The sequence below is a fragment of the Miniopterus schreibersii genome, assembly GCF_964146895.1.
Source record: "Miniopterus schreibersii genome assembly, chromosome: 6".
NCBI classification, from domain to species: domain Eukaryota; kingdom Metazoa; phylum Chordata; class Mammalia; order Chiroptera; family Miniopteridae; genus Miniopterus; species Miniopterus schreibersii.
This window is the reverse complement of record NC_138107.1, coordinates 80,477,833-80,505,357: the sequence shown is the minus strand read 5'-3', so window position 1 is coordinate 80,505,357 and position 27,525 is coordinate 80,477,833. Positions and strand designations below refer to the sequence as shown.

Below are 27,525 nucleotides of genomic sequence, written 5' to 3'. Positions count from 1 at the left end.
ACCTTTGACATTACCATCAAATGACATTATAGGGACAGCTACAGAAACCCACTCTTAGGGCCTGAAAACAGGCAACCATTCATCCCACTCCTTTCCATTCTGTCTCATGTCAAGACCATACAGGCCTCTAGTCTACTACAAATTGACATGTTTAGATAGCCTATAATTAGTTCCTGATTAGTACAAATAAATTACACTGTAATCTTCCGTGTTAAGAATGTTTAGTAATTGTTAAATTGTAAACATTTAGAGGGCATTACGTTTTGGTAACGTGGTTTTACTATTCCACGTCTCCAAAACAGCACCTGGCCTGGGCCTCCTTCAACTCTGAAAGGTGCCGATTCTAAAAACAGAGCCACTCCTTTCCCCAGCCAAGCCCTGGCCAAGCCCTGAATCTGCCATCCAAGAGGCCTCTTGTACTTTAATTCCTTGGCTTTTCTCCCCAGTTCCTGTCAATTTGATTAACATTTAGGAATTCTCTCTGTTGTATGTAAATGAAAACCACTACAAAGTTCAGACGTTTTCCCCCTTTCTGGCAAGCATTCTAATCTTAAGCAGGATGCTATTTTGGTTTTTAATCCCCCAGGCATACTGTGTTTTATAAGCACAAACAAACACAAATCCCATCATTTCTAAATGCTCAGGAGCAAACACAGAAAAAGAAGATGATGTTGTTGAACTACATTTGAAAAATCTGATGAAGAACTCGCAACTCACAGACAATTATGTCACACATAACACATCTAATCTGTTGTCTCCATCATTGTACAGTCTACAAAGGTCTCTAAGTTTAAGAAGATAGACATACGCCTAAGCTGACAGTAAGGACAATAAAAACCTTAATTATGAGAAGCCTAGGATGATGCCAAGGTCAAACCTGGCAGCCAAGGGATCTGTTTATGTCCATGTTAACGTGGCGCAATGTACAAAAAATGCTGACAAAATTGGGACTGGCCATTTGACTACAAACAGGACTTTGTGTAAGAGGAGCCAGAGCAGAGGACTGTATTACCATCTGGCTGAAGACATAATGCCTCAGTGTATTTTGACATCGAGTGTGTGAATCCCACAGCAGAATGTAGCTCAGATTCCCCATCTAATGCCCACTGTTTCTGATTGCAATCTGCACATCAACAGTAGCCCGAAGCTAGAGAATGATGTCAGTTTAGGCAAAATGAAATGAAACAAAAACAAATTCCCTCCGAAGCAACAATTGGGCTTTAGCGGTTGAATATTTAAACACAGGGCAATCTGCAACACAGATCACACTCTTATCCTGTGGCTAATGAGAATAAGAATTTGGGGAGTTTGCCTCCTGAGCGGCTAATGCGCCTGGAACACGCCAATACTTCCTGGGAACACCTTTCACCAGGGCACCAAGTTGGGGCAACCTTGCTTTCCTTCTTGTCTTGAATATTCAGGGGGCTCTAAGATCCAGGAAACCTGTTTCCCACGTGGGTTGCTTACTGTAGCAATTAACAAAAGAGCAGTCAGTAAACAAAACAAAAACCCCAGAGAGAGACTGGACTATGCATGCATGTCTATGTGAAACCACCGGTTCACCTTGGCCCAACCCGTCAACTATTGCGAAACAGCAATATTTTTTGTTTTGTGTTGGAAATGGCGATGAATCAGAACATCCTATTTTTTCATATCGTTAACAACCCAAGGACCTGTGAAAGAACAGCATGTACCTTTTTTCGGCACCTCATTTATACCTTAGATTCCAGCCATGGTAAACCTCTCAAATGGGCCCTAAAAGCTGTATTTTCTCTCTCAATTTTGACCTTTGCACAAACTGTGACCTCTGCCTTAAATTATTCGGCACTGTCCTCACCCCCCCCCCCCCCCCGTTAATCTCCTGTGTTCTGTGTGAACTGACCTGGGTATTGCCTCCTTCAGGAAGCCTTCTTTGATTTTCCTAAACTGCTCAGGAGCTCTCTTCTGTATTCCTGCACAGCATTTTAATAGTCTGTCTACCCCCCTACATTGTAACCTCTCTGTGCCTAGAGCACACATCTTTATCTGTGTTTCTGGAAGGGCAGTGGTAGACTCAGACTCAATAGTCATTAAATATTTTTAAATAATCACATGCATGAATGAATTCAACATATACTGACAGAGCACCTATTATGTGTCATGCATTGTTCTCTATGCTAGATTAACATTAGTGACCAAAAGACACCGACTAAAACGGCTGCCCTCAAGCCAGGCCTTCCTGAGAAAGGACATAGAGAACTCTGCAGGGCGATGGATGGCTGTGTTCCCCATGGTGCCGAGGTGTGGATGACATGGACAGATCCACCTGACACTGTATAGCTAAGACTTGCGCATTTCAATATGCAAAATGTACCTCACAAAAGAAGGACTTTTTAAAAATAACAAGAGAATAAAGATGAAACGACAGAATACTGGTAACCGCTGGGCCTGGTACAAGGTACAGGAAGCTGGTATATTTTGCTCTTTATAGATGTTTGAAACTTCCCAAAATAAAGGCTAAAAAAAGTTCTGCATTTATGTGAATATTAATGATTCTTATAAATATTAACAAATTAATATTAATAACTATTAACGAATAACAGACCCCCTTTGGCATTACTACAGGTTTTGAACTCGGAACAGAAGGCAAGGAAGAGAAATGAACAGTTATAGGTCACTTCCGATGACGCACCAGGTACTTTATAGCAGTTTTCTCGTTTAAGCCTCATAATCACTTTGAGACATTTTTACCCCCATTTATAGATAAGAAAACTGAGGCTTGGAAAGGTTACACAATTTGCCAGCTAAGTAAAACAGCCAGGATTTGAACCTCAGTCTGTCGGACCCCCAGCCTCTTCCCAGCCGTGGTTCCCACACCCTTTGTCACTGCAACAAGCCCAGAGGCCAGGACTCCAGCTTGGGCCTGAGGTGGGAGTGGAAACATCTGAAGAAGCCCAGGAATCACCACCAGTCACAACAGGCACCACTCTGATGCCTCTTGGCCTAGGATTGTATCTGCAACAATTAAATTATGAAAACTTCAAGGTACAATAATTAAACCCCAGAATTGTTCCCATACCATTGGCAATAGCTCTGGTATCACATTTCTCTGTGATAATAGGCAATATTTTCATTCTCAGTCCTAAGAGGCCTGGGCGGGTCTCCGCCCACACTCCCGTCTCCTGGTGCCCACACGGATGTGGTAACAGTTTGGTACAGAGTCCAAGTTGGGCTTCGGTGGAAGTCGTCAATGGGGTCCCGCTATAAGTGGGGATCTCTCCATTAGGGCTGTGCGACACAGTCAACCTCAGAGATGCCAAGGATGCCGATGAGTCCAGGAATCGAGGCCACCTTGTGCATGTCCCTTTCCTGGCCATGGTGTCCCTTTGACAGATGTCAGACTGTCATCACTAGAGATGGGCCCATTATGGACTTGAAACGCTGCTGTCGTTTCCAAATGCAGCTTCTCCCAGCCAGAAACACACACGGTGCTCAGGCACGTGCCAAATGTGTGGAAATATGGGCAGATTCCCTGCTGTTCACAGCACTAATGATCTAATCCCCAGCACAGGCCACGGCTGCCGTCCAAACGCACCTTCCTTTAGGGCCCATTCGGTGCAAAATAAAAACTCTCACCACAGTTATCAATTTATATTATAATTCCTGTTTATACTGTTGAATTTTCACCCATCTGTACTCTGCTGCCTTCATCTAAACTAAATGGTCCTAAAAACACTCTATCAAGTAAGTGCTTTATGCCAGTCAGGAGCGGGGAGATGAGGTACTGGAAAAGTAGCTTGCTATCCAGTCCAGAAAGTTAATTACTAACATAATCATCAAAACCTTTTCTTTCTCAGGGTTAAGTCAAGCATCTCTGTGGGAAGGCTGTCTTTTTGGTTTGTTTGTTCTCCAGCTGACATGCACTTAGCTCTTAAGGACAATGCATTTTTGGACTTTTCAAAGCCAAAACACAAATATTTAAGTATCTAGTCTGTCTACTAAATATTCCCTCAATCATAGGATCTAAAAATAAAACAAAGTCATAAAACCAATTTACCCCATCACCCCAGACTCTCTGTACTCACGGCTGCCTCTACATAACTTCTTCTACAGCAGGTAAAACAAAGTTAATGCTACTTTTTTCCCTATAAAATGTCTCAGGCTCCTGATATGTTACTATTTCCTCTTAGGGCTTTGGATGGATCATTTCTTCTCCAAGAAATCTCACATTCAGCTTCGATGGGGCTGTTCACTAGCACAGAAAGAAAGAATTAAGCTGCAGATCCTCAGACCTGAAGCTGCTCCAATTGCCGAACAGGAAAGAAGTTTGTCTATACTGTCCGAAGGCAGAACTCAGGGTCTAGAAATACAGGTAAAATCTGATGCAATAAAAGGGAGCATTATAGACTGAAAGTTACAGCTTTTCAAGAAAACCGAGTTCCCATCAGGACTTAGTCTGTAATGACCTCATGACCTCGAGAGGGAACTTTACTACGCTGCCAGTGTTAGGTTCATGCCTGAATGGAATGATAATCTTGAAACCATCTAATATGGACATCTAGACTATGGGGCCTTGTGAATGACTTGTGAGACACAGGGAACCCACCCTAGTCCCCTCCAGTTAGAGACTTACCCTTGGCCGCTGCAACTTGCCTGGAATCTCATAGAGAACTGGAATATGTCTATTGGAAATCTTATTTTCTCACTAACTACAGTTTAAAAAATGAACAGTTTCCAGCCTGGCTCGAATGAGCTCCCATCAATTTTACCCACCACCACATTCTAGCACCTTTGATAACTAATTAAGCTCATGTGGTGTTTTCCCTCCCCAGACCGCCTTTTGCAGCTCTGGAACGGAGAGCACCAAATTAGGCCCATCTGTCTAAATGGGGAGAAGTTCATTACCCCAACACCAGGCAAGCTTCCTTTCCCACCTAGAAGCTGCCTTCTGAGGTTCCCAAACACCGTGGGATGATGACGGTAACCCTAACTCTTAACCAGGTAGAATTCCGGGGAGAGCAGTTCAGTGTCGTATTAAGGATCATCTACCAATTCTGGCCTTCATTTCCTTGTACTGTGAAATATCCGAGGCCACAAAGTATGCTACCAGACTGTAAGTCAAGGTCAAACTTGCAACATTCAAGAGTTCAGTGCAGTATTTAAGTTCTGCTACAATCTTGCCTAAAGGAAAGTCTTTTTTCATTAACTATGCCCCAACAGGAGAGCCTAATTAATTTTAACGAAGCAGAGGAGTCTTTTTGCCACACGGCATTACTTTCTTTAAAGGAAAGAAATAAAGTAACCCTGCAGTTCACACAAGCCAGGAGGAAGGAAAGTTATAGGAAAGAAGCCGTTGGCAACAAAGACGCCCACGTGTCTGCCTGGGCCACGGTGTCAGGCTCCCAGCTGCCCCCAACTGATGCTTCTCAAGCTTCAATTGGCTCTATTATACCAACTCCCACCCCTGCCAACTTCTAAGTCAGTGAGCGAAAAAGAATCAATAATTATTTGACAGTCATGATATAATGTTACTCCTGACCCAAGTTAAGAAAAGAAATTAAAGCGCATAAGAAGGCCAACCTCTTACTCGGGTGGAAGTGGATCATGTCTGCTTATAGGATACACAGCAGGGAAGCCTAAACCACTTGTTGGGTCCCTTATGTAACAGGTCCTTTATAACATAAAATGAATTAATAAAAGAATGATCTGTTCCCAGTTTCTTACTGGTTTTTTTTATCCCAACTCTAAGTAGATTTATCAAAAACATTTTTTTAAAGGATTCCACTGAATTAGCAGTTTTCAAGCTTTTTTTTTTTAAGATTCACATTTCAAAGATCTATTTTAAAACACATCCACATAGTCCCCCAATATACATAAAAAGATGGTGAAAATGGAGGTGGTCCACATGAGAAGGCCATGATGGTTTAGCCTCTTTGTCTGTCTCCTGTTCCTGAAGTGGTCTTAAGGTCACCACAGCGAAACAAAACAATTTGAAAAGCATTGAACCAGGATGAATTCAAGTACAACATATATGGCAAATTTCAATTGGTAATGCAGAAGTTTCAGTAAGATACTTCATAATAAATGCACAGCATGGACATACTAGCACACACAGAGATTATCTACCTAGGGAGGACCTAAGCTGTTCGGTTACCATTCATCACATACAAGTTCAAATGCTCCACTAATCACACACATAAAAATCTTTGCAAACCAGCCAAACGGATTACACACACCTGAGTGAGAGACGAGACCGTAGTCATGAAAAATGGTGATTATAGAGGTCTTAATGACATGGAGGAACTATAATAAAATGTTATGGAAAAAAGCAAGAATTACATTGCTGATATGAAAATGCCCAGACAACCTCCGAGCAGATATCTGCTGAAGCACCAACGTGGTTATTGCTAGGAGGGAGATGAAGGTGGTTTCTTGATTCTTTAAATCTTATTTTGTTTCTAGAAGAACAGGCGGAGGAAGAGAAGGAAGGAAGGGAGGGAGGGAGGGGGGGAGGGGGGCAGGGGGAGGGGGGAGGGGGGAGGGGGAGGGAGGGACAAGACCAGCAGAAGGCCCACAGCGGGGTGCTGGGCGGGAGCAGGGGCAGGAGCACCTCCCAGCGCCGGGCACTCACCGCGTCCAGGTCCTGGGAAACCCGCCGTTTGCGCAGCTCCTCCATCCTTTCGCACACGTCGGAGAAGTAGGTATTGTAGTAATCTGCATACTGCTGCGCCAGGTCATCGATGTTGCCCAGGGAGCCGTCCTGAGGGTGAGGAGGGTGGGAGGAAGAGACAGGAAAATAACAAAGGCGGTCAGTCCACCTGCAAAAGCCGGGCGCCATGTCGTCTCCCCCTCCACAGTGTTTTCAGTAATAGCTGATGTTTACTAGCTGGTGAACATGTGTTTGGTAAAGCTTCACATGTGACATCTCCTAACGTCAGGACAGCCCCTGGGTACAGGACCCATTTCCTCACTTATAGAGGGACAAACGGTAGCTCAAAGAAGTTGAGCGACAGCCCCAGGACGGCAGGGCTAAAGAGAAAAGAGGCCAGGCCTCCGGCCTGGGACCGTGTGAGACCAAGGCCACAGTGAACCCACACCCCTGCCTGCTCAGCATGGCTAAGAAACCCCCAGGGAAGCCCCTTCAGCAGAGGCCCTGTGTCAGTACGAGGCTCCCTAAAGCCCAATCGGGCCCATGGCTGCATCAGAACCTCCTGAGCAACTTCTGTGAAATCCGATACCAGGACACCACTCCCCAAAATGCTGACTGGAACCCGAGAGAACGCTGCACCTGGGACAAACCTGAACCATCCTCTCCCTCCCTTGAGACCCTCAGAAAAGTGGAGTCATTCCCAAGTCCAGATGCAAAAGTACGCATTACAGTTTCACCTAATAAATGAGAAATCACATGTCTCTTTACTGAGGAAAGTGCCCAGAAGCTGCCCTGGAGCCCACACTGCTGAGTTCATGCCCAGCTCGCTGCCACTTGTGGGTCAGTGACCTTAGGCAGGTTCCTAAGCTCTGGCAACAGTAACTCTCTCACAGTGAGGAGCAATGCAGTAACATGAAACAGTTAGTTCTGGAGCAAAGGAAGTGCTCACAATCTATTCAGCTAACAACAGTCACTACAGGATAATGTTTCGGACTACAGTCTTCCTTCAGGGGAGCTGAATCCTAAATACAGTCTGAACACAAACATGTAGGATGACAGAAATGCTGCATCCATTTCTAAGTTATGCCATTTTTTCTAGCCACTCATTCATTCAGGGAAAGGTCTCCCGTCCCCCTTTTGACTTCCCAACGCGTCCTTTCTTTGGTATGAGTAAACGACTCTACCGAGACAACCAAAGAAAACAATTTTACCAAGACAACCAAGAAAATACAACTTTTGGGCAACCTGAAAGACACGCACTCCTTTACTATCTTATAGCCCTCTGGCCAGTCCCCTCGCATAATTATCGTTGGCACAACATGCACAGCGAAACGTGTCCGTTGCTGAGAAGCACGCTTAGATGCGATCGAGGTTTGGGGATTAAGAGCTCTCCAAAGGCCTCTGTGCAGAAGACCTCGAGGGCCGGGTTGGGAGGCCTGAGTCAGGGCAAGTTACCATCTCTGCCCCACTTCTGCATTCGCCAATTTTACAGAACTAAGCAGAGAAGCAGAAATTGAAAGCAATGAATTTTTAGAAAATATTCTTCCTTTCCCACCAGTAAAATGTTCTACGTTTGCAGGAATTGCCTCCAAGTCCCCAGGACAGAGCTAGGAATGAGAAGGGCTCTTAAAAAACCAGTGAGATATTTGGACAGGTCTGGGAAAAAGTCACTCCTTAACCGTCTGAGGGGAAGGCTGATGATGGACAGCATAGAGGTGGGAGCCCACCCTGCTCTTCACACGTTTACCGTCGAGTAAATTGGGAAATAACATCAGTCAGGGTGGAATCTGCGCGGAGCCTCTGAGGAAATCCACAGAGGAGACCAGCCTACCCTATCAGCCTTTGCTGTACTGTCTTCAGTCAAGGAAAATGCCCGAAAACAGAGTCACTCTTGGGAAAGAGGGAGCCAGGCCAGAAAATATGAACGTGAGGTTCCTGAAATATAGCATGATAAATCATGATCCTAAGGTTTGCCCTGACGCGCCTCAATTCAACAGCAGGCGCCACACGGGCCACCCCATGATAGATAATCTACAACCTCCCGACTGGCTTTCCTGTCTCCAGCACTCTGCCTAAATGCCACTGACCCGTCAAAGTGGCCTTTCAAAAGGGATCTGATAGGGTCTCTCTCCCCTGAGAATTGCCCAGGCCACCCCCATCCCCCATCCTACAAAATAAGCCTCAAGCTTACCAGCCTGGCCTCAGCTCCCTCCCCAACTCCGGCAGGTCCAGGGAGGAGCTGAGGTCTGCAGACTGGGGGGACCTGGGAGGACAGAAGGAGCCAGACAGCAACAAGCAGCCTCAAGGTGGCAGGTTCTCCCCCCACCCCCCCCCCAGGGTCCTCTCCCAGCTCACGCACCTCAGCTAACACCAGGAGAAGATCCTGGAAGAATCTTGAGCAAAGAGGGAAATTAACATCCATCCATCCATCCATCCATCCATCCATCCATCTATCTCTCATTTACAGGGGCACTAAGAGTTGTGTTCAAGCCAAGGCCCTCAATCTGGAATTCTGGCTTCTCTCAAAAATAACCAGACTTTCTATGAACTGTACAACTTATCACAACCCACCGTTTTCTTGGACTAAATTGAGGCCACTCCAAAAAAATGTTAAACATTTATGTAGCTTTGTTCCACTTATTCCCCCCCCACCACCCTTTTTCTCTCCTCTCTCAGATATCCTAGCAACACCTTCCAAAACAACTGTTCACTTAATTCCAAAGTTTCCAAGCTGTTGATCAAACTTTTTCCCCACTAGTGAAAAAGTTTAATTCCTCAGCCCTCACTCCCAATCACGTGAAACTGCCTGGTAATTTGGGGGCCTCAAAAATGTAACTGTTAGGGGAGTGGGTGAGGGGTGGAAGGGGTCAATGGGGAAAAAAAGGAGGCATCTGTACTATTTTGAATACAAAAATTTTTAAAATATATATATATGTTGCTCATGAGGAAGAAAGCAGCTGTTCAACTAACTCAGGCCAAAGACAGCAAACATCTTACACCTGCCTTCTGCTGCAATACTCCACACTTGGCGCTCAGCAAACGATAATTTAGAACAGGGTGGCTCAGCTGCCTCTATGTTTTCCCAAATTGCTCTCCAGATGTGCACTAAGTCCCCATAATTAGCACTTCCATCAGTCTTGATGATCTGAATGCCAAGAAAGGCAAAATAATTAATTTAAGTATGTTTTTTAAAAAGTAGGTCTTGTCTGCCACCCCCATTCCATCCACACTCTTTCGGGACTATCTGAAAACCTCTGCATCATTTATTTCTATCTTACATGTTCTTACTTGAGGTAGTACAGGCCTGTTTAGTAAAAATATTTACTTCTACAAAAAATGTTTGCAACATTAACCTGTAGGGAATTTAAATAATGCAGCTGTATTTCAATGGCACCACACCTAGTACACATCTTTTTGGATTGTAAAGTTCATGTCTGACTCAACACCCTACAAACGCTAATGTCTGGAGGCACTGGTGTTACAAAATAAACTTCTAACTATAGCAACTTTAAATCACCTCTAATTCCTTATAATAGATACAGTTCTTAAAACACTGAAATGGTCTCCTTTTGAACCTTTTTTTCCTTTCAGATTTCCTGCTCCAGGATTTATTACTTGCCTAATCTGTTTCACTTCTTCTTTGGGTCTCATGCATTAGAGGCTGAAGCAATATTTGTCCAAGTTCAGGAACAGGGGGAAAACTTTATTTCCTCAAAGTAATTTTCTTAAAGTAAATTGTGAAATTTTGTGCTACATTATTGTTTTGCAAGCGTTTCCCCACCCCTGTGTCCGTGTGTGTCACAGAGAGAGAGAGAGAGAGAGAGAGAGAGATATGAAAATTCAAGTTCTCCTTTCTTCTTATAGAGCCAGGTCACAGCATCCTTCCATATGACCCTCCAGTTCCCCAGTACAGACTTGAACTAAATCTATGGTCCCACGAAGCCACAGCGCACGTTTATACCAAACACCCATCTTTTACACACCAGAACAGAATCAGAGATAAGGGGCGCTGTACCAAACAGTTCAGACTGGGGGGCTGCTGTTCCAATGAAGGAGAAAAGAGGCAAAGCACTGTTCCCTCAACAACCGACTGAACGGCATTTCTCACACTTCCAGCCCAGTGTACTTCGGTCTCTGAAAAATGTGAAAACTAAAAGCACTGTGAGAACAGAGGCCTCATCTGTATCATGACTTCTGTGGTTTTTGTTTCTTCTTTCCCCAGATGTCATTTTTGGTTTAGAGCATCTTCACAGGCTTGGGGGAGGGGGGTGCGCTTCTCTGACACCGGGAGACACAATGTAATCTGTACTGTTGTATGCAGATTACATGCAAATACATGCAAATGAGCCTGTGGTCCTGCTACCTTAAGTGCTATGTATAAAGACACAACCTCAAGGGAAAACTCAGTGTGTTGCTCTAAATGCCCAAAGTTGAGACTCTTGGCTTACTTAGTGTGTCTCCACCCTTTCTGCCCATAATAGTAAGTACATATAGGACATATTTGATGTAATATAAATTATGTGTGATGTTTACACTGCTCAGCGTTGTTTGCGAGAGGGAGAGAGATAAATATTTAAGTCCTCTACAAGTTAAATCCACTAAAAGAGATCACTACAAGACAGTGAAACCTAACTGATTTCTTGACCGACTTCACGTTTTCATTCTTACTTAGCTTGTTTAAACATTCTGAGGTGATGAACACTTTCAGCAACCTTTTGAGTGACACTGCTACAGCCGTAAATAAGACTTCAGTTCTGGTCTCCTTGTTCAACCTCTTTGAATTCATGAGATGTCACTGTCTGCACCAGCTCTATCATCTTATGCTGCCCCATCGTTCTGGAGGAATCCACTGAATACATAATAATTGACCTCAAATAGTTTTCTCTGAAGTATCATTCCCACCATTTCTGCACATAGCTGAGCGGGAATACAGTTTGTCTCAGGAAAAAGTTTCTCACATGTAACAACCAAAAACATATTCTAAAGGGACAAATTAGGTCATGCTGGTGGGGAGAGGACCCTAGGGGCACACCCACAGGGCAGGTGGCTGGAGGGCGTCTTATTTCACATCTTCCACTACTTCTCTCCAAAACACCCAGAACTTGCCAAAGCCTATGTCTAATTATTGCTTTGGCAAATATGATCTTGGTGCCCATGAGGCCCGCTTTTATGCATCAGTGGTCTCCAGTTAACAGAATCCACTCCTGATAAAGGAAGGGCCTCACAGCAGGCAATACTGACCACTCCCTCCTTCCCAGCACCCTCAGCAACTGCTTCTCAGGCAGTGGTCTTCAGAGGTCTGGGAAAAAATACCAGAAAAAAACTAGGGTAGGGAATCTCTTAATATAGTATAATTATTTATGAATCTATTATATCTACTTACAACCATAAGCATTTATTAATATAAACTATGCCCATTTATAACTAGTACTACTAACTACATTAAAAACACATGCAAACATGGACATTTTAAAAACAAGTATAAATTTAAAGTTCTAAGTTCTTTCCTATTCCCAAATAGATAAGCAACTGCAGCGGTCTTCACCCTGCAGATCATAACTCATTAGGGCCATATGGGTCAAGGTCAGATCGGAGAAGCCCAACTGCTGTGGGTGACTGGCAGTTGGTGAAACAGTCCTACAGGCTGCTCCCTCTGTGTCCAGTATTGAGCATAAAGTCACGATAGGTTGGCCAGGCTGGCAGTTATGAAGGAAGCTGGACGTGAAAGAGCAAGAACAGAGCCCATGAGAACACTGGGACCATGAGGACAACTGGAACACACATCTATCTCTCATCACCTCCTACCCTGAAACCATGAGTGACCTACAAGAGGAGCTTGAGCTCCTCACCCTAGACCCGCGCACACACTCAGAAGATGAAGGTGAGCTGGCAGGGCCTGGCCTTGCTGTGGGTCTGGGCGCTGCCTCAAGCCAACCAGGTAAGCCGGCAGATCAGTGACACCATGTAGGAGCTGCCACAATGCCTAGCACCCTCCAACAACCTTCAGTCTAAAATATAGGGCTGCTGCTGATTCCTTTCTGGCTTCTCAGTGGACATGAGACTAAGCCATCGGGGTCTTAAGATAAATTTAGACATTTGAGAACAGCATTTGTTTAAACAACATTGCACAGCATAGAACAGCACAAACAATGCAGGTAATGTTGGTGGTTTATATCCCAAGAAGAAAGGATACAGATGCTCCTCTATTTACAGTGGGGTTCCATCCCAATAAACCCATCCTCAGTTGGAAATACTACAAGCATTGAATACATCTAACCTACCAACATCATAGCTTAGCCTGGCCCACCTTAAACATGCTCAGAACACTGACATTAGCCTACAGTTGGGCAATTATCTTGAGATTCATTTTAGGGTAACTGCCTGCTTCTTCTCAACAGAAGCAGGAGACATAGGGCAAGTGATCAAGGCTATAAAATTATGCTCTTAAATCATCAACACCTAATGGAATATTACATTAATTCAGATAACATAAACTCAACACCCATAACATTTCAAATACTGTGCTAGGTGCTAAGTATACAATATAAAAATCAAGAAACATGAATGCTTATTATTACTGGACAGAAAAGCAAAGTATGGTCTGTAGTTTATTTTAATGTAGTCATGGGGTTAAGTCATGGAAACTTGTTGAAGGGATTTACTAAACTGTGTGCTTGGCATACACAGAAGGGATTTACTAAACTGTGCATTTAGAGGTCTTTTTTGAATTAAAGGCTCTGAAAGATCCAATTTGCTGGGCTATCAATGTCTCAAAAAGACATTTCACAGGAACCCTAAAGAATCTTGAAAATCCAGGGTAAAAGAATGGAACATTGACAATTGGTTCTAAAAAGTTCAAGTCCAGATTCCCACTCAAAACGCACATATGGATTTAGCAGATGGCCATTAGAGACTGAACTCACTTCTCACTTCCAAACTGCCCAGAGCTTAACAGAACCACAGATCTGCAAGGAACAGCAGAACAAGCTGGTTGGGTGGGAATGAAGTTACAATTTCAGACCAAATTCAGAGATTTTGATGAGTATGAATCACACTTGTACTTTCTCTGGCTGCTTTGGGCATGTAGTCCTGGGTGTACAGACATTCTCAAGCATTTGACCAATAAAGATCTGACTGGGGGGGGGGTAAAGTGATCTATAATATTCTTTGGCATTTGGAAATGAATATATTGATCTCAGAACAATCCTGAAATCCCTGGGTATAGTGTTAAAGCTTGTACAATATATGAGTTGGTGTGTTAAGGAAATTCTACTCTACCACAGCTGAGCAGGGGTTTAGGAGGTGCGATAGATAACACTAGGCGTCAGGACTGTAATGACCAGTGGATTTCCTCAGGCCATCCCAAGGGCAGTACAACTGCTGCGTGAGACAAGGAAGTCCTGGTGTCCTGATCAAAACTGACAAGATTCATGCCTATGACCATTCACTGTTTAGTGCTGATTAAATTCTTTCTTGGGGATGTTGCCAAAATGCCACATTTTTAAGAACTGGCAGGTAATACCTAAACAGTGTTACCAATAAAAATTCACATGACTGCCCTAGCCAGTCTTGCTCAGTGGTTAGAGCGTCGGACTGCAGACTGAAGGGTCCAGGGTTTGATTTCCACCAGGGCAGGTACTTCGGTTGCATGCTCGATCCCAGGCCCTAGTCAGGGAGTATGCAGGAGGCAATCAATCAAAGTGTCTTTCTCACATCAATGTTTCTCTCTCCCTTTCTCTCTCTCTGAAAAGCAATAAAAAAATATCTTCGGGTGAGGATTTAAAAATTAAAATTAAAAATAAAATTCACATGACGTACACACCTGAGGATACTGATCACATGGCCCAGTACTGAAAAAGTTGGATACCCCCGAAATTATACTTTGATAACTCTCAGAACTTTCTGCACCTCCTTAGCTGCATACAAATGCCTATGTCTACTCTTCCTAGACAGTCAGTCTGAACTCTCCATCCCCACCAAACTTTTATGCTGGATCCCAGTACTCCAGAGATCACCATCAATCAGTTTCAATCATGCCAGACTCTCGGAGTCATTTCCTTATCCCCAAAGAGGTCACCAAGCCTAATATGGCTTATTATAATGTGTCATAAATCTACGATTATAACATTCTTCTCCAGTATCTCCCTGTCTCAGGTCTGTCCATCCTAATCCTAGCAGTGTTTCCAGCTACTGACAAAGCTTCCCAGCTCTTCACCCTCTCTCCAATCCCATCTCATTTACAACCCGCTCTATAGCCCATGCCCACTGTAACTTGTAAAATATAAATCTTGAAAACTATAAATGTCTCCAAGTGAAGATTTGACAAAGTTGGTCTGTTGCCTGCAATACTAGAGCCCTTTTATCTGAACTGTCTGCCTTTCTGACTCTCTCCCATGGCTCCACCTCCCCCAGCCACGCACTAGTTCTGGGGAGGTCAAACCACCACATGCAGTACTATAGTATCCCCATGACCCATGCTGTTTCTTCTGATACCAACACCCTTCTTTCACCCTACTGACTCACAGATCTTCCCAGGATATCAGTCTAAATCGTACGTTCCCCATACAAATGGAATGACCTAAGGTCTTCATTGCTTCAAGGTGATGGGCGCAGGGAAGAAAAGTGGGTGCAGGACAGATGATACAAAATCAACCATGATTGAGAATTGTAGTGCTGGGACACGGGTTCTTTAAAATATTCTCTCTACTTTTGTACTATTTGAAATTTTCTAATTTAAGACATTTTTAAGAAGTGACTTTTGCTTATTTACATCGTTGTTGTCCCCAGGAAACTTTAAAGTTGGAGCTGGGTCTTACTCATTTTTGCCAGCTCAGCACCTGACACCATCCTGAAATTCCTGACACTTAGCAATTACCTGAGAAATATCTATCAATGCGTTAACGAAGGAATAATGAAATATAGTTATAAGTGGAAGTCGTAGAGCTGATCTCTCCCCTTCCTGAGGGAGCCACAGCATTAATTCGGTAATGATGCAGTGACATACACCCACCAACCAGCTTTCTCACATCTAACAGTGAGCTTTACAGCCCCGGTCTGTCTCCACCAACCTTACAACAGTAATTCAGACCACTGGGTGAGACACCCAGGCACAAAATACATCATTAGGAACAATACATGAAGAGCTGGGTTAGAGGGTGGGGAATAGGTGTCCGGGGAAAAGGGCCAACAAATGTAGTTCCTCTGAGTCAGGAGACAGCCCAGCCTGTTTCCAGAGGAGTAGCTGCTAGAAGTGGCTGAAAGGTCAGTGCAGAGGTGCGGCAGGTAGGACAGGGGGCGGGGGAAGAGAAGGGAACCAGGGCTGAGGTTTCTTCTGTACAGAACTTACTGATTTTTAACTGTTTCCACTTAATGCTGATAATTCTTAACATGTGGTGGGTCACAGATCTTGTTGGGATCCAATGTAAGTTTCTTGCACCAAAAAAATTAAAGGGAAAGCTCCTTGGTGCAATGGGCTTAAGGTAGCTAAAGTCTCACATTCTCCTCGCATCCTGACGGAAAAAGCAATTAAGTGTTTTGAAACAAAGGCAGACTCATATAAAAAGTCACAGAGTACACCAGGAACTCACCTGGTTGAATCCTGTGTTCAACTGCCATGGAGGAGACGATTAGGAAACCACACCCGGGCACAACTGGTTTGGGTGTTGTCAGAGAGCAAACACTGGAGCAATGCTGTGGCCACAGAAACATGCATATTCCCTTTACGGGAATGAGCGACAATGAGCTGCAGGGAAACCTGTTTGTCCCTATTTACTGGACACTGTGTAAGGTCCTTCATTCATGTGACACCACCTGGGCGGTTTCTTTCCAAAGTCAGGAAGAAACCAGTTCACCCAGTGCCCTGGAAAAACACTAAGCGATTCCAAAACATCTCTTTGTTACATACCTAACCCTCCTTGAACATATTTCATGACTTAGCTTCTGACATTTGGTCTTGTGACCGACTCCTGGGTCTCTAGGTCACTCACACAATAGCCATCAGCGCACTAAGCACTGCCTGGAGGGACCCAGAGGCCACTTGCACATGTGGGGTGAACTGGGAAAACCCGTTGGCTCCATCCTGTACCACACTCAGAGCTAGTGTCAGATTTAGGAAAATCAGATCTAGAGAATGCCCGTCCCACAAAATTGCTCTTCTTGTTCCAGGTACAAACGTTGAGTCTTCTCTGTTTCTGTATCTACATATCTGTCCACCTACGGATGTAACCATATAGAATATTATACAGGACATGATGGCCATACTTTTATTTCAATTTCTTTGGGAAGAAAAGTTCTTTCCTAACTACATCATTTCCCCTCAAGATGATCTCAATTTTCATCATAAAAGCCTTTCACGTTTGCCAAGAATATAATGTGAAAGTGCTCGGAAGAAGACCCTAAGCACATGGCTCTGCTCTTACTCATCGATTAAAAACATCTTGGAAGTGGAGAGTGGAGACTGTCTGCTGTGTACCACATTCTATACAGGGTCACAGTCATCTTACATCTAAGGAAACAACAGCAACAATCTAAGAAGAATTCCTGTCATTCTACTGAGCCAATTATCACTGAGACAATCAGGATAAAAATACTCATTTTTCCAATGTGCTCAGGAGCTTAGAATTCAGTAACATCACCACTGGCTTTTTCACAACATCTAATGTTTCACTATCTAATATATACTTTCTGGAAGAGCAATTCACTTCATCGAATAATTAACATTTTTATCTATTCATCAGCCAAATCTCGGTTCTTTTAACAGTTTTACAGGACAGTGTTTGCTTGGACATTATCCCCTTCTTCCTACCCATGGACTTGGATCTCCAATGAAACAATCTCATTAAAGGAAATGAATTAAAAACATGTCTACCACCCACCCAGGCTTTCTTATGTTTCTCAATTGCTCTGAATAAAAGGGCAATTTCACTTTTTTCTCTGTGATGTGACTAGAACAAAGTTTTATTTTAATTGCTTGCCACATTGTGGGGTGAGAGCCTACAAATAAAATTAAATGGACTATCAAGCCTCTTAAAGGGCCACCTAGGGTGTTGGTTTTGTTTTGGTTTATTTTTAATGCTGATTCTGTCAGGATGGGCCCTGTTTTTCCATTCGCGAAGCACTGCAATTCAACAACTCTACTTGATACGAGAAAATCAAATACTGAGCTGCCTCCTGTGCAGTCTCTAAATACAGCAGTCCTCTTAGGAACTAAGGCAAACCCTGTCCCTCCGCTCAGAAGCCTTCCTCAGGCTCCGCTCTCAGAGTGCAGGCCACAGTCCCCGCACGACCTGAAAGGCCCATCGCATCCCTGCACACACACTGGCTGCCTTGTTGCTCCCCTAACACTCCAAACCCACCAACCTCGCCTGGCCTTTGAACTTGCTCCTTCCCTGCCCAAATGCCCCCCCCCCCCCCATCAGCCCATCTGCTGCAGAGGTTACTCAAACACACTCTTCTCAAGGGACGTCCTAGCTAACATCACACCCTCCCTCTCCAGCACACACAATCTCCAAACCCACCCTCCGCCTTCTCTTTCTCCTTACCACTTCGCACCATTTAAACGAGTTTGCATATTACTCGTGTCTTTTTCAGTCTCCCTCTTCCAACTGAAACATACGGTCCATAAGGACAGAGATATTTTTAAGTTTTGTCCACTTCTGAGTGCTTAGGACAGTGCCTACAAGGCTCAATATAAGTTTATGAATGAATGAATGAAAGAAATAAAACATTCAATCAACAAGCGCTGTGCCAGGCACTATGTTCAGGCTGTTTGGGAGCTGAATATAAACTCTTTATATACTGCTTATGTTTGGATTTATTTTCCTCTAAGTAACAGATCTACTCCTCAGTCCTCAGACTTAAAAGTAACCGGCAAGTTTTAACTTCTAAAACACCCATGACTTCATCATACTTTGAAAAGCCAGTGTTAACTATGCTGGTGCCTTTCGTATGTGTATCATCCTGTTCTCTGTATGATTTCAAAAGGAACAAATGGAACATATAGTTCAAGGTGTTAATTACATAAGCTTATTAAAAACAAACTCCTAAGAGGTGTCGGTTCTAACACTTAGCACTTTTATGTTTACCTAGTTTATTAGTTTTATAAATGTGAGAAAGTCAAAGGTAGTAAGCATCATGTTGCAAAACAGCCACTACCAAAAGAAAATGATTTCACTCCATAGACAAGCCTTTATAAAGAACTGGCTCTAGTCTGCATGTCTGAGAGGGAAAGAACATGGCAGTGGAAACAGGTTTTTACATGACAGTGTTTCTGAATTCACAGTAGGATGATGTTGTGCTTTCTTATGTAATTTGCAGTTACGTAATTTGCAATTTAAACATTTTCACATAATAGGAAAAGAAGTATTTGCAGTGTTCGCATTTGTAAAAATGCGTGCAGGCTATTTCAAGGCATTCTGCATATCCACATCATAAATGATCTAGCTTGATAACTGCAAGTAATCTGTCTGTATTGCATTTAGAAAGAGCTGTGAACAGGGACTAGTGGGGAAAACTGGTTCTGTTAATGAATATCCCAGACTAAGGCCTGACCTCCAAAGGCAAACCAGGCCATAAATACAGGAAATAAAGACTCTCAAAAGGCCATTCAAAGTAACAGTTCTCCACCTGCAGGTGCTTCACCCCCAGCCTGGATCCCAGAAGGCAGGTGTGTTGGGAAGCAAGGTAAGTAGAAGGCTCTGCGCCCACTCGCCGTCCCTTACTTTGCCAGCACCATGAACTCACACGCGTCCCGGCTCTGTGCCTGGACTGAGACCAGGTCTTGTCTCCACCTCTCTACAGACAAGCGTGGCCACAGAAGCTTTACATGACTTAAAGACAAAAATGCAGAAAATTTAATTTTCCATAGATGTAATTAAGAAAATGTCTAAAAAGTTAAGGCAATTAATTCCAACCTCACTTTTTTTTCCCTAAACATTAGCCCACTGACCTTAGGCTCATCTCTCCCATCCCTATCTGTGGCATCAAACCATTAATAGGTATAAGAAAATGGAGAAAGAAAGGGAATTAGCCATTCTTAAAAAATCTAGTTCCATGAAGCAGATATTCTGACAGCAACACTCAAGGAGATAACCAAGGCAAAGATACTAAACACAAGGCAGTTGGCAATATGCTTCTTGCCGACTATCTTTAAATATCCAGTGACAGTTAATCACCTACTTGTTCCTCAGAATTGGATTGGATTTGGTCTATATTCCACAGTTTGTTAATAAAAGATGTCCAGATACACTGAAAAGACCACAGAATACTTGTCTAGAAGGGGACATTTGAGAGGTCGCTTGATCTATCCTTACACCCCCTTCCTCACCTCCACCTTCCATCTACAAAAGAGCAAGCTGTTATTTGTTATTAAATTATTTTACCTAATTTTGGTAAAGGTTTTTCTTTTGGTTTTGTTTGAGTGTATTTCCCATTTTGGCCAAGGATGAAGGGGAACCAGTAAGGTGCAACGTTTAAGATTCCAGGCTCACCCAGCCAGTGTGGCTCAGCGGTTGAGCATCAAACCATGAACCAGGAGATGGCGGTTCGATTCCCAGTCAAGGCACATGCCTAGGTTATGGGCTCCATCCCCAGTAGGGGGTGTGCAGGAGGCAGCTGATCAATGACTCTCTTTTCACAGATGGTTTTATCTCTCTCTCCCTCTCCCTTCCTCTCTCTGAAATCAATAAAAACATATTTAAAAAAAAAAGGTTCCAGGCTCTCACTTCAAAACAGCAAGTTATTAAATTTTTTTGTGCCTCAGAGAGAAAGGTGTCTGCCCATAGGACTATGCTGCCAAATAAATGAGATAATCCGTGTAGTGCACTCAAAACAGCAACTCAATAAATAAATACTCTTATCGGTAACAACCTCCACTGCTGCTGCCAAGCCCAGAGGGCCTAGCTTTAAGTATTTTACTGCATCATAATGAAATCACCTTTGCCCAGGTAGAAACAGTTTCAAAGTGTGAAGTAGAACGACTACAGATAAAAAACAGTATGTGGAAGCCACAATAAAACCAGCTTCGAAAACAGCCTTTTCCTCTTTGTAGCAGAGAGGTGTATCTAAGGGCAGCTTCCTCCTAGGCTCTCTACTCCCCCAACCATCACGCAATTGCTCTACCTTGAATGGGTTTATTCCTGGTTGTCTCACACGTGCACGTCCAGGTTGTCTTCCCAACACGTATTAGCTATGCCAGGCCATCATCACCTTTATCTTCTTACGATGCCCTGCAGCTGTAACTCTGGAGTGCCCATCAAAAGACAGCACAGGAAGGCATTTACTAAAAACTCAATGACTGAATGAATCCCTACCCCCAGGCTAGGAGACTACATGCTGCTTCTTACATCACATGGGTGCCTTTAAAAGAATTGGCTTTTGTTCCATTTGATTAAGTTTGTAAAATAAGCTAAAATTAGAAATTGGGGTGTGTGTGTGTGTGTGTGTGTGTTGGAGAGGTTGTTAGAATTAGAGTTAGGGGAGAAATTAACATGTATTGAGCATCTATATACCTGTATTATATGTCAAGTATTCTCATATGTTATTTCACTTGAAACTTACAATACTTAAAAAACTAGGTATTACTAACTGTGGAATACCAATGAGGGCATAGACACTCAGGGAGGTGACAGACATGTCCACTGTCACATAGCTAATAAAAAGCAGACCCAGGCATCAAATCCACACCTGTCTACTCCAAAACCTAACTTTATCACCTCAGAAACAAAGGCTTACATCAGCTGGGTATAAAACAAAACTTAGCTGATTTTACTACTTATTTAAATTATAAAGCCATCTGCTTCGGCCTTCCACAGAAAGTAGCGCCCCCCCCCCCTTATATTTTTTATTTATTTTTAAATAAAAGTGCATGTTAGGTAAGAGTACTCCCAAGCTGCATAGGTGTACAGTTAAATAATTCACTCAACTGCGTAAGAGGAAACATATGTCTGGGTGCTTGGCCAAGCCAAACAACTGGCACATCATCTGATTGATCCATCTCTCTTCTTGATGCCAGGCTCACAGCTGACCCAGCAGTGGCCCTGTGGGAAAAGCTGGAACTTAGAAATGCTGACACAGGTGCTCTGGGGGTCCCTGAGGGGCACACTTCCCTTGAGCTTAACCCAGTCTTGCATGAGAGAGCATGAAATGGGAAACAGGGGCCAGGTACAAGGGGGCAGAAACCCATCTATCCCAATCCCACCCCTCCAATGTGGGGCAGAATTGGCCTTGAAACTTACAGACTAGAAAGGGTAGGCCCAGAATCATATCCAAGCTTGATCTCAGTGCAGCTCCCAGAAGGAAAAGGGGGCTGTGTGTCATCACATCCTGCTTAACCCTGGCCCACCCTCCACGGGACAGCTTCCTGAGGAAATCCTGCCAGCTCCAGAGAAACGGGTTGCTCAGCTGAGGATATAATCAGAAGCAGCGTCCTTTGCTCTGTTCCCTGCACACCTGAGCGGGTGTCTGCTGAACAATTTTTTGGCAGCAGCAGAACTCAAAGGCTGGGCTGGGTGAAGGCCCAGATGCCTAGCATTTAAGAGTCAAGAATGTGCATGATTAGACTCAACTGCGAATTGCTGTAGGACTGAAGTGTGCTTGGCTAAGCGTTCAGCTTAAGAAAGTCTAACGGCAATAAATAGCAGGAAGACACACAGAGCTCTTCGGGCGTGTTCCCTAGACAAGATCAAAGTGCTTTACAGCCCAGAACTAGTCTACTCAGGGCGAACCCACTGGCTAGAGATGAAATTCCACAGTCAGACCATGTTCCCTGGGGCCGCCTCTGGATTTATCAGGTTGCCTGGCATGTGGCAGACACTCAATAAATGTTTATCGAATGAAGAATTTTTCTCTCTGAAGTTAAACACACACACACACACACACACACACACACACCCATTGGCTACAAACCCACACCAGCGTATACATGCACAACCAGAGCACTGCTCTAAAAACTGGGAAAGGAAAACAGAAAGAGTAGGAAGGATGCTGTCCCACCCCACCCCCACGGCTCACAACAACCCTATCCGTCCTCTCTCATACGTTTGTGCATGTTCTCAGATACTCTCCTTAGGGTCAGGGAGTCCCGTGGCCACTGGGGACCCATCCTCTTCTCAAGGGGCTTCTCAATGCAGCCCTTCTTTAACCCAAAACGTCAAACACAGGACCTTGATATACATTTTCTCCTATGGAATGTTAATAAACTCAGGCTCCTGGGAGTCTGATGGAATCCTGTTCATTATACTTGTGTAGAAAACCATCTCCCCTTTCTCGACCCTGCCCATTCTCCTGTCCAAGCATCTCAACAGGCAGTCACACAAAAGGAAGGGTGTCGCCAGATCCTGATGCTACCAGGCTGGACTGCATCCAGGACCTCAGGACCTGGCCAACGCAGACACTGCCACATCCCCAGGGGAGCAATGGCTCATCGGTCTCTTAGGAACGTGGAATACGAGTAATGTAAGAAAGATTTATGTACACAATGGAGTGCAGTGGCAACCAGTATGGGCTGTGACAACTGAGTTCCTGGGTTTATGTCTCACTCACAGCACCGTGTGGCCGTGGACAAACACTGAGCCTCGTTCAGCCTAATCTGTAAAATGATGACAGGTCCTAATCCCACTGCACAGGACTTCGTGATGAAAAGAAATAACCTGTGGATGGATTCAGCACAGTGCCTGTCATACAGTAAGCACTCAATAAATCTTGGCCAGTATTACTAAGCACCAAAATTTGAGAATTGTCTAAACAAAGCCCTAGGATGCCTGTTTTCTGTATAGTACTTTATTTTTAGGAACTCTGAAGTATTTGAGATTTGGAGGCATTTAATTAAGTCTGACACTGTTATCCCCCCAGTGGGCTTTTTAAACACAAAGCTTTGTTTAAACTTTTAGAATCACACTTTGAAGTACCAGAAGCTGCATGTGTGTTACTGTTTATACCAACTAGAGACATCAGCACAGGGAAGAGGCCCTTCCCTCTGTCATCAGCAGTCACGCGGCCTGCAGGGTTTGCTGCCTTCATCTCTGCAGTGAGGCCACAGTCACCACAGGGTCAGAGTTAGGGCCCGGTTTCCTCACAGGGCTCAGAACAGTCCTGTCTGCCCACTGGGGTCAGGGAGCGCTGGGGACGCCAGCCCAGTGCCTGCATCTTACAGAGTTGACTGCTCAGCTTTCAGTCACTACCTTTCTTGAGGGGAGCAATGAAGTTAACAAGAAATACATCTTATTCTAGAAGACAATACATTGTCATGCCACACAAAAGGGGTAGAGGGAACCCTGAAGGTCTTTCCTAATTGATCAAATGCCCTGGGAAATTTCAAGAAAACTGAGCAGACTGACTTGGGCTGCAAGTTAGCTGAAGAGGGTGCCCACATGAAGGCCGCTCATCTTTTCCACGTCCCCCTACCACGTTCCCATCACCCTCTCACCAGGGAGCCTCAGGCTCACTGAGATGCAAGCACAAAGCCATTTGTCTGCCTCCCTTCCTCCCTCCCTCCTCTCTCATATCATCCCACCATGAATTAGTTGTCAGATCCTACAATCTCTCAAATCCATTCCCTTCATTACCTTGGCACCCTCCCAGTCATCTTACTAGGAAACCTGCATCGCTGTAACTGAGGTGGCTCTGAGCCCATTACCTCTTCTCTACAGTACAGGCCACACTGACTCTTGCTTAAAATAAAGAGAGAACTGGGCCTCGGGCGCATTCCAGGAGAGGCGAGCATTCTGGTCCACTCAAGAGGCCTAGCTGCAAGCAGACGGGGGATATGGGCTGCATGATTAAAACTGTCCTGCTCTGCCCAACTCTGTGCCCTTCTGGACCTAATTAAATTTCCCAAGTGGACTTTCTTACAGGAAAGAGAATGCCGCAGTAGTCCAGTATGCTTGGCAGTTTTAAATTCTCACTATAAATTAGTTTAATGTCATTGGGATTATCTTGGCTTCCCACCCTACACTCCTAACCCGAAACAGTCTACCTAGATGACCAGGCAAAACAGTGTCATCCTCAGTTCTTTTCTGCTCTGCTAATAACCAGCGCAAATTCACAGGCTCTACCTCCGGAACCTACTCTGCATCTGTCCACTTCTCTCCAACTCCAGGACTACGACCTGGTCCAACCCACTACCACCTCACTGTGATTCCTACTTCACAACACTGCCAGTGATCCTCGAAAAATATGTTAACTGAAATACTCAATGACTGCCAATCATGCCTAAAATAAAACCCTGACTATGGCTGGTCATCTAGCCTGACCATCTCTGAGACACTCACTAGGCTATAACCATTTTGGCCTTATTTCTGTCCCTAGAATTTACCCAGTTCATCCCCTTTGAGACTGACATTTTCTCTGCTTCAAAAGTACTCTCCACCATGATACTCACTTGCTTGGCTCACTGTTAGCTCCTTCCTTGACCAGCCCATTCGAATCTAGCCTCTCAGGGAAATGGACCATACTAACTCAGTCCTCAAGGACTTGACAGTTTTGTAACAAAGAGACTCAGAAATATAAATTATACAGGACAACCAACAGCATCTTTGTAGGGAGCTCTGTGCCCCCAGTAAAAAAATAAAACTATAGTCAGAGTTCAATTCAACAACAAAAATAATGGCAAGCAGGCCTCCTACAAGTGAATGTCAAGTGAATGATAGAAATAGTAAGTGCTAAAGATATGCAGAGGAGAGAAACACTGATCTGCAACGTCAAGAGACCTACTTAAAAACAAACAAAAAACCAGTCCAAAATTATAAACCACAAGACAGCCAGGAACTTACCTGGTCAAAATGGGACAAAACACTTGGAGAAAATGATTCTGCTCATCACAGAACGTTCTTAATTTTGTAAAATTGGTATCCTTGACTTCATGTTTCATTTTTATTATTTTGCAATGGTTCTTGCTGTTAGAACTCTTAGGAACGGTGCTCACTCTATCCTTGCATTCAAGCTCCCCTGTCAGCGAGCCTGTCTATCTTAGGCAGAGCCACCAGCTGGAAATCACTCTCACCTTGACCTTCCATGGACAGAAATCTTCTTTTTGCCCTAACTATAGCAATTTCTGGTTTTCTGTTCTTCTTGAACATATATCATAAACTCTAAATACTCTCAGGACAGCCAACTTTTGCATTTTTACCTCCCACTCTACAACCTTTTTTACCCACTGCCCGGCTGGATCCCAAGTGACTGATTCCTCTGTCCTTTAAAGGGACTGCACTCCAGTCAACACATTCCCTGAACTTTTTGTGGCCACCTGGTATGTTTCCAAAGCAAGAGGTGGCAGCTGGGGGGCGTTTCTCAGAACTTTCAGGGCCCTTTTCCTTTGGGACAATGAATCACCTTCCTTTTCCATATCAACTTTAAAACTTTCCTTTGCCTCTGAAAACCAGAAGTTTCTTAATAAAGATGTCTGCTGGGCTGTGTAATAGTCTCCAAAAGGAAGTGATGAAGGTTTTGGCTTGAATCACGGCCTAGAGTAACCCTCAGCACTCCAGTAAGAGGTGATTTCTGCCTGCCCCAATCTTACATCACAGGGAAGATGCCTGTGGCATCTATACAACCTCAAAGACCGGGGGAGTCAAGTGGTACCAGGAGGGATCTCAAGTAGAGATTAACAGTTTCATCCAGGACCTCTATCACTCCTAACATAGTCCTTACTGGATTTGAAGGCTGAGAATTCAAAAGGTAAGGCAGAACAGCCCTGGGATTAGGGTTATCACCAATAACATTCGGGAAGGGGGGAACATATAGCCCCAACCCCTAAATCCCTTTGCCAGAGTCACTAAGCCCTGGCCCCACCAGCTTATCTGCTTCGCCTTAGACATCAGTTCAAGCAATCCAGCACCAATGGGACTTTTCTCTTCACACCCCCTCCCACCAACTCTGTCCTGGGCAGTGACTGAGATTGGAAGGGAAAGGGTGTTATTTTATTTTCACCTCCCAAAACTATAACAGTAATAATGGTGAGCAGAAGAAGGAAAAGCCATAGGCATTGGGCTGAGGCCTTATTTGGGTGGAAAGATGGGATACAATGCAATTTCTTCCCTTTCCCAAGTCTACTTCATTCCTCCTTGCATATACTCTAATAAATGTTGGACTTTCACCCCGGAAACTGACTGCCCTTCCCTCTACCTTTGTCTCCTGCTACTCTCTAAAGAGCACTTCTGAGAGGAACAGAGAATCTGCCTTGCTCATCCCTGGTGGAACCCACCCATATCCAACAAAGGCTTGTTAACTACGTATCTGTGATGACATGGTCATGGCCAGGTTCTTACTGAGGCCCACTGCTCATCTCTTCAATTTTCCTTTGCTGCTGGTCAAGGTGTTGGCCCAAGCAAAGTGCTAACACTGGAAAAAGTTCTGCTGTCTTTATTCTTCCCTCCTTTTCTCAACAGCTGCTCCCTTGTAGAAAGGAGATCACAAAATACCCACCTATATCAGTGTCCTAGAGTTACCATACAAAGTGCTACCACCACCTGGGTGGCCTAAAACAGAAATTTATTGTCTCACAAGTTCTAGAGGCTAGAAGTTCAAAATCAAGGTGTTACCAGGGCCATGCTCCCTCTGAAACCTGTAGGAAAAATCCTTCCCTGCCCTACCTCTTCCTAGCTTGTGGTGGTTTGCCAGCAATCTTTGGTGTTCCTTGGCTTATAGATGCATCATTCCAAACCTTCCTCTTCATATGGTTTTCTCTGTGTCTTCACACTGTCTTCCACTGATGTATGTCTGTGTCTATGTCCAAATTTCCCTATATTGGATTAAGGCCCACCCTAACAACCTCATCTCAACTTGATTAAATCTACAAAGACCCTACTTCCAAATAAGGTCTCTTTCTGAGATACTGGGGATTAAGACTTCAACATATCTTCTTTTGGGGGAAACAATTTAACCCATAACACCATGTCACAGAG

General features: G+C 44.1%; 1 protein-coding gene across 2 annotated transcripts in view; it reads right to left on the bottom strand.

Annotated features, from left to right (window-relative positions):
- The window catches only part of SASH1 (SAM and SH3 domain containing 1), a 209,502-nt gene that overhangs the window by 114,076 nt on the left and 67,901 nt on the right, over positions 1-27,525 (bottom strand). For both annotated transcript variants that reach the window (XM_081139979.1, XM_081139978.1), the window contains exon 2: positions 6,611-6,739. In XM_081139979.1, the coding sequence (XP_080996105.1) occupies positions 6,611-6,739 (129 nt within the window). The remainder of the gene's footprint in view (positions 1-6,610; positions 6,740-27,525) is intronic.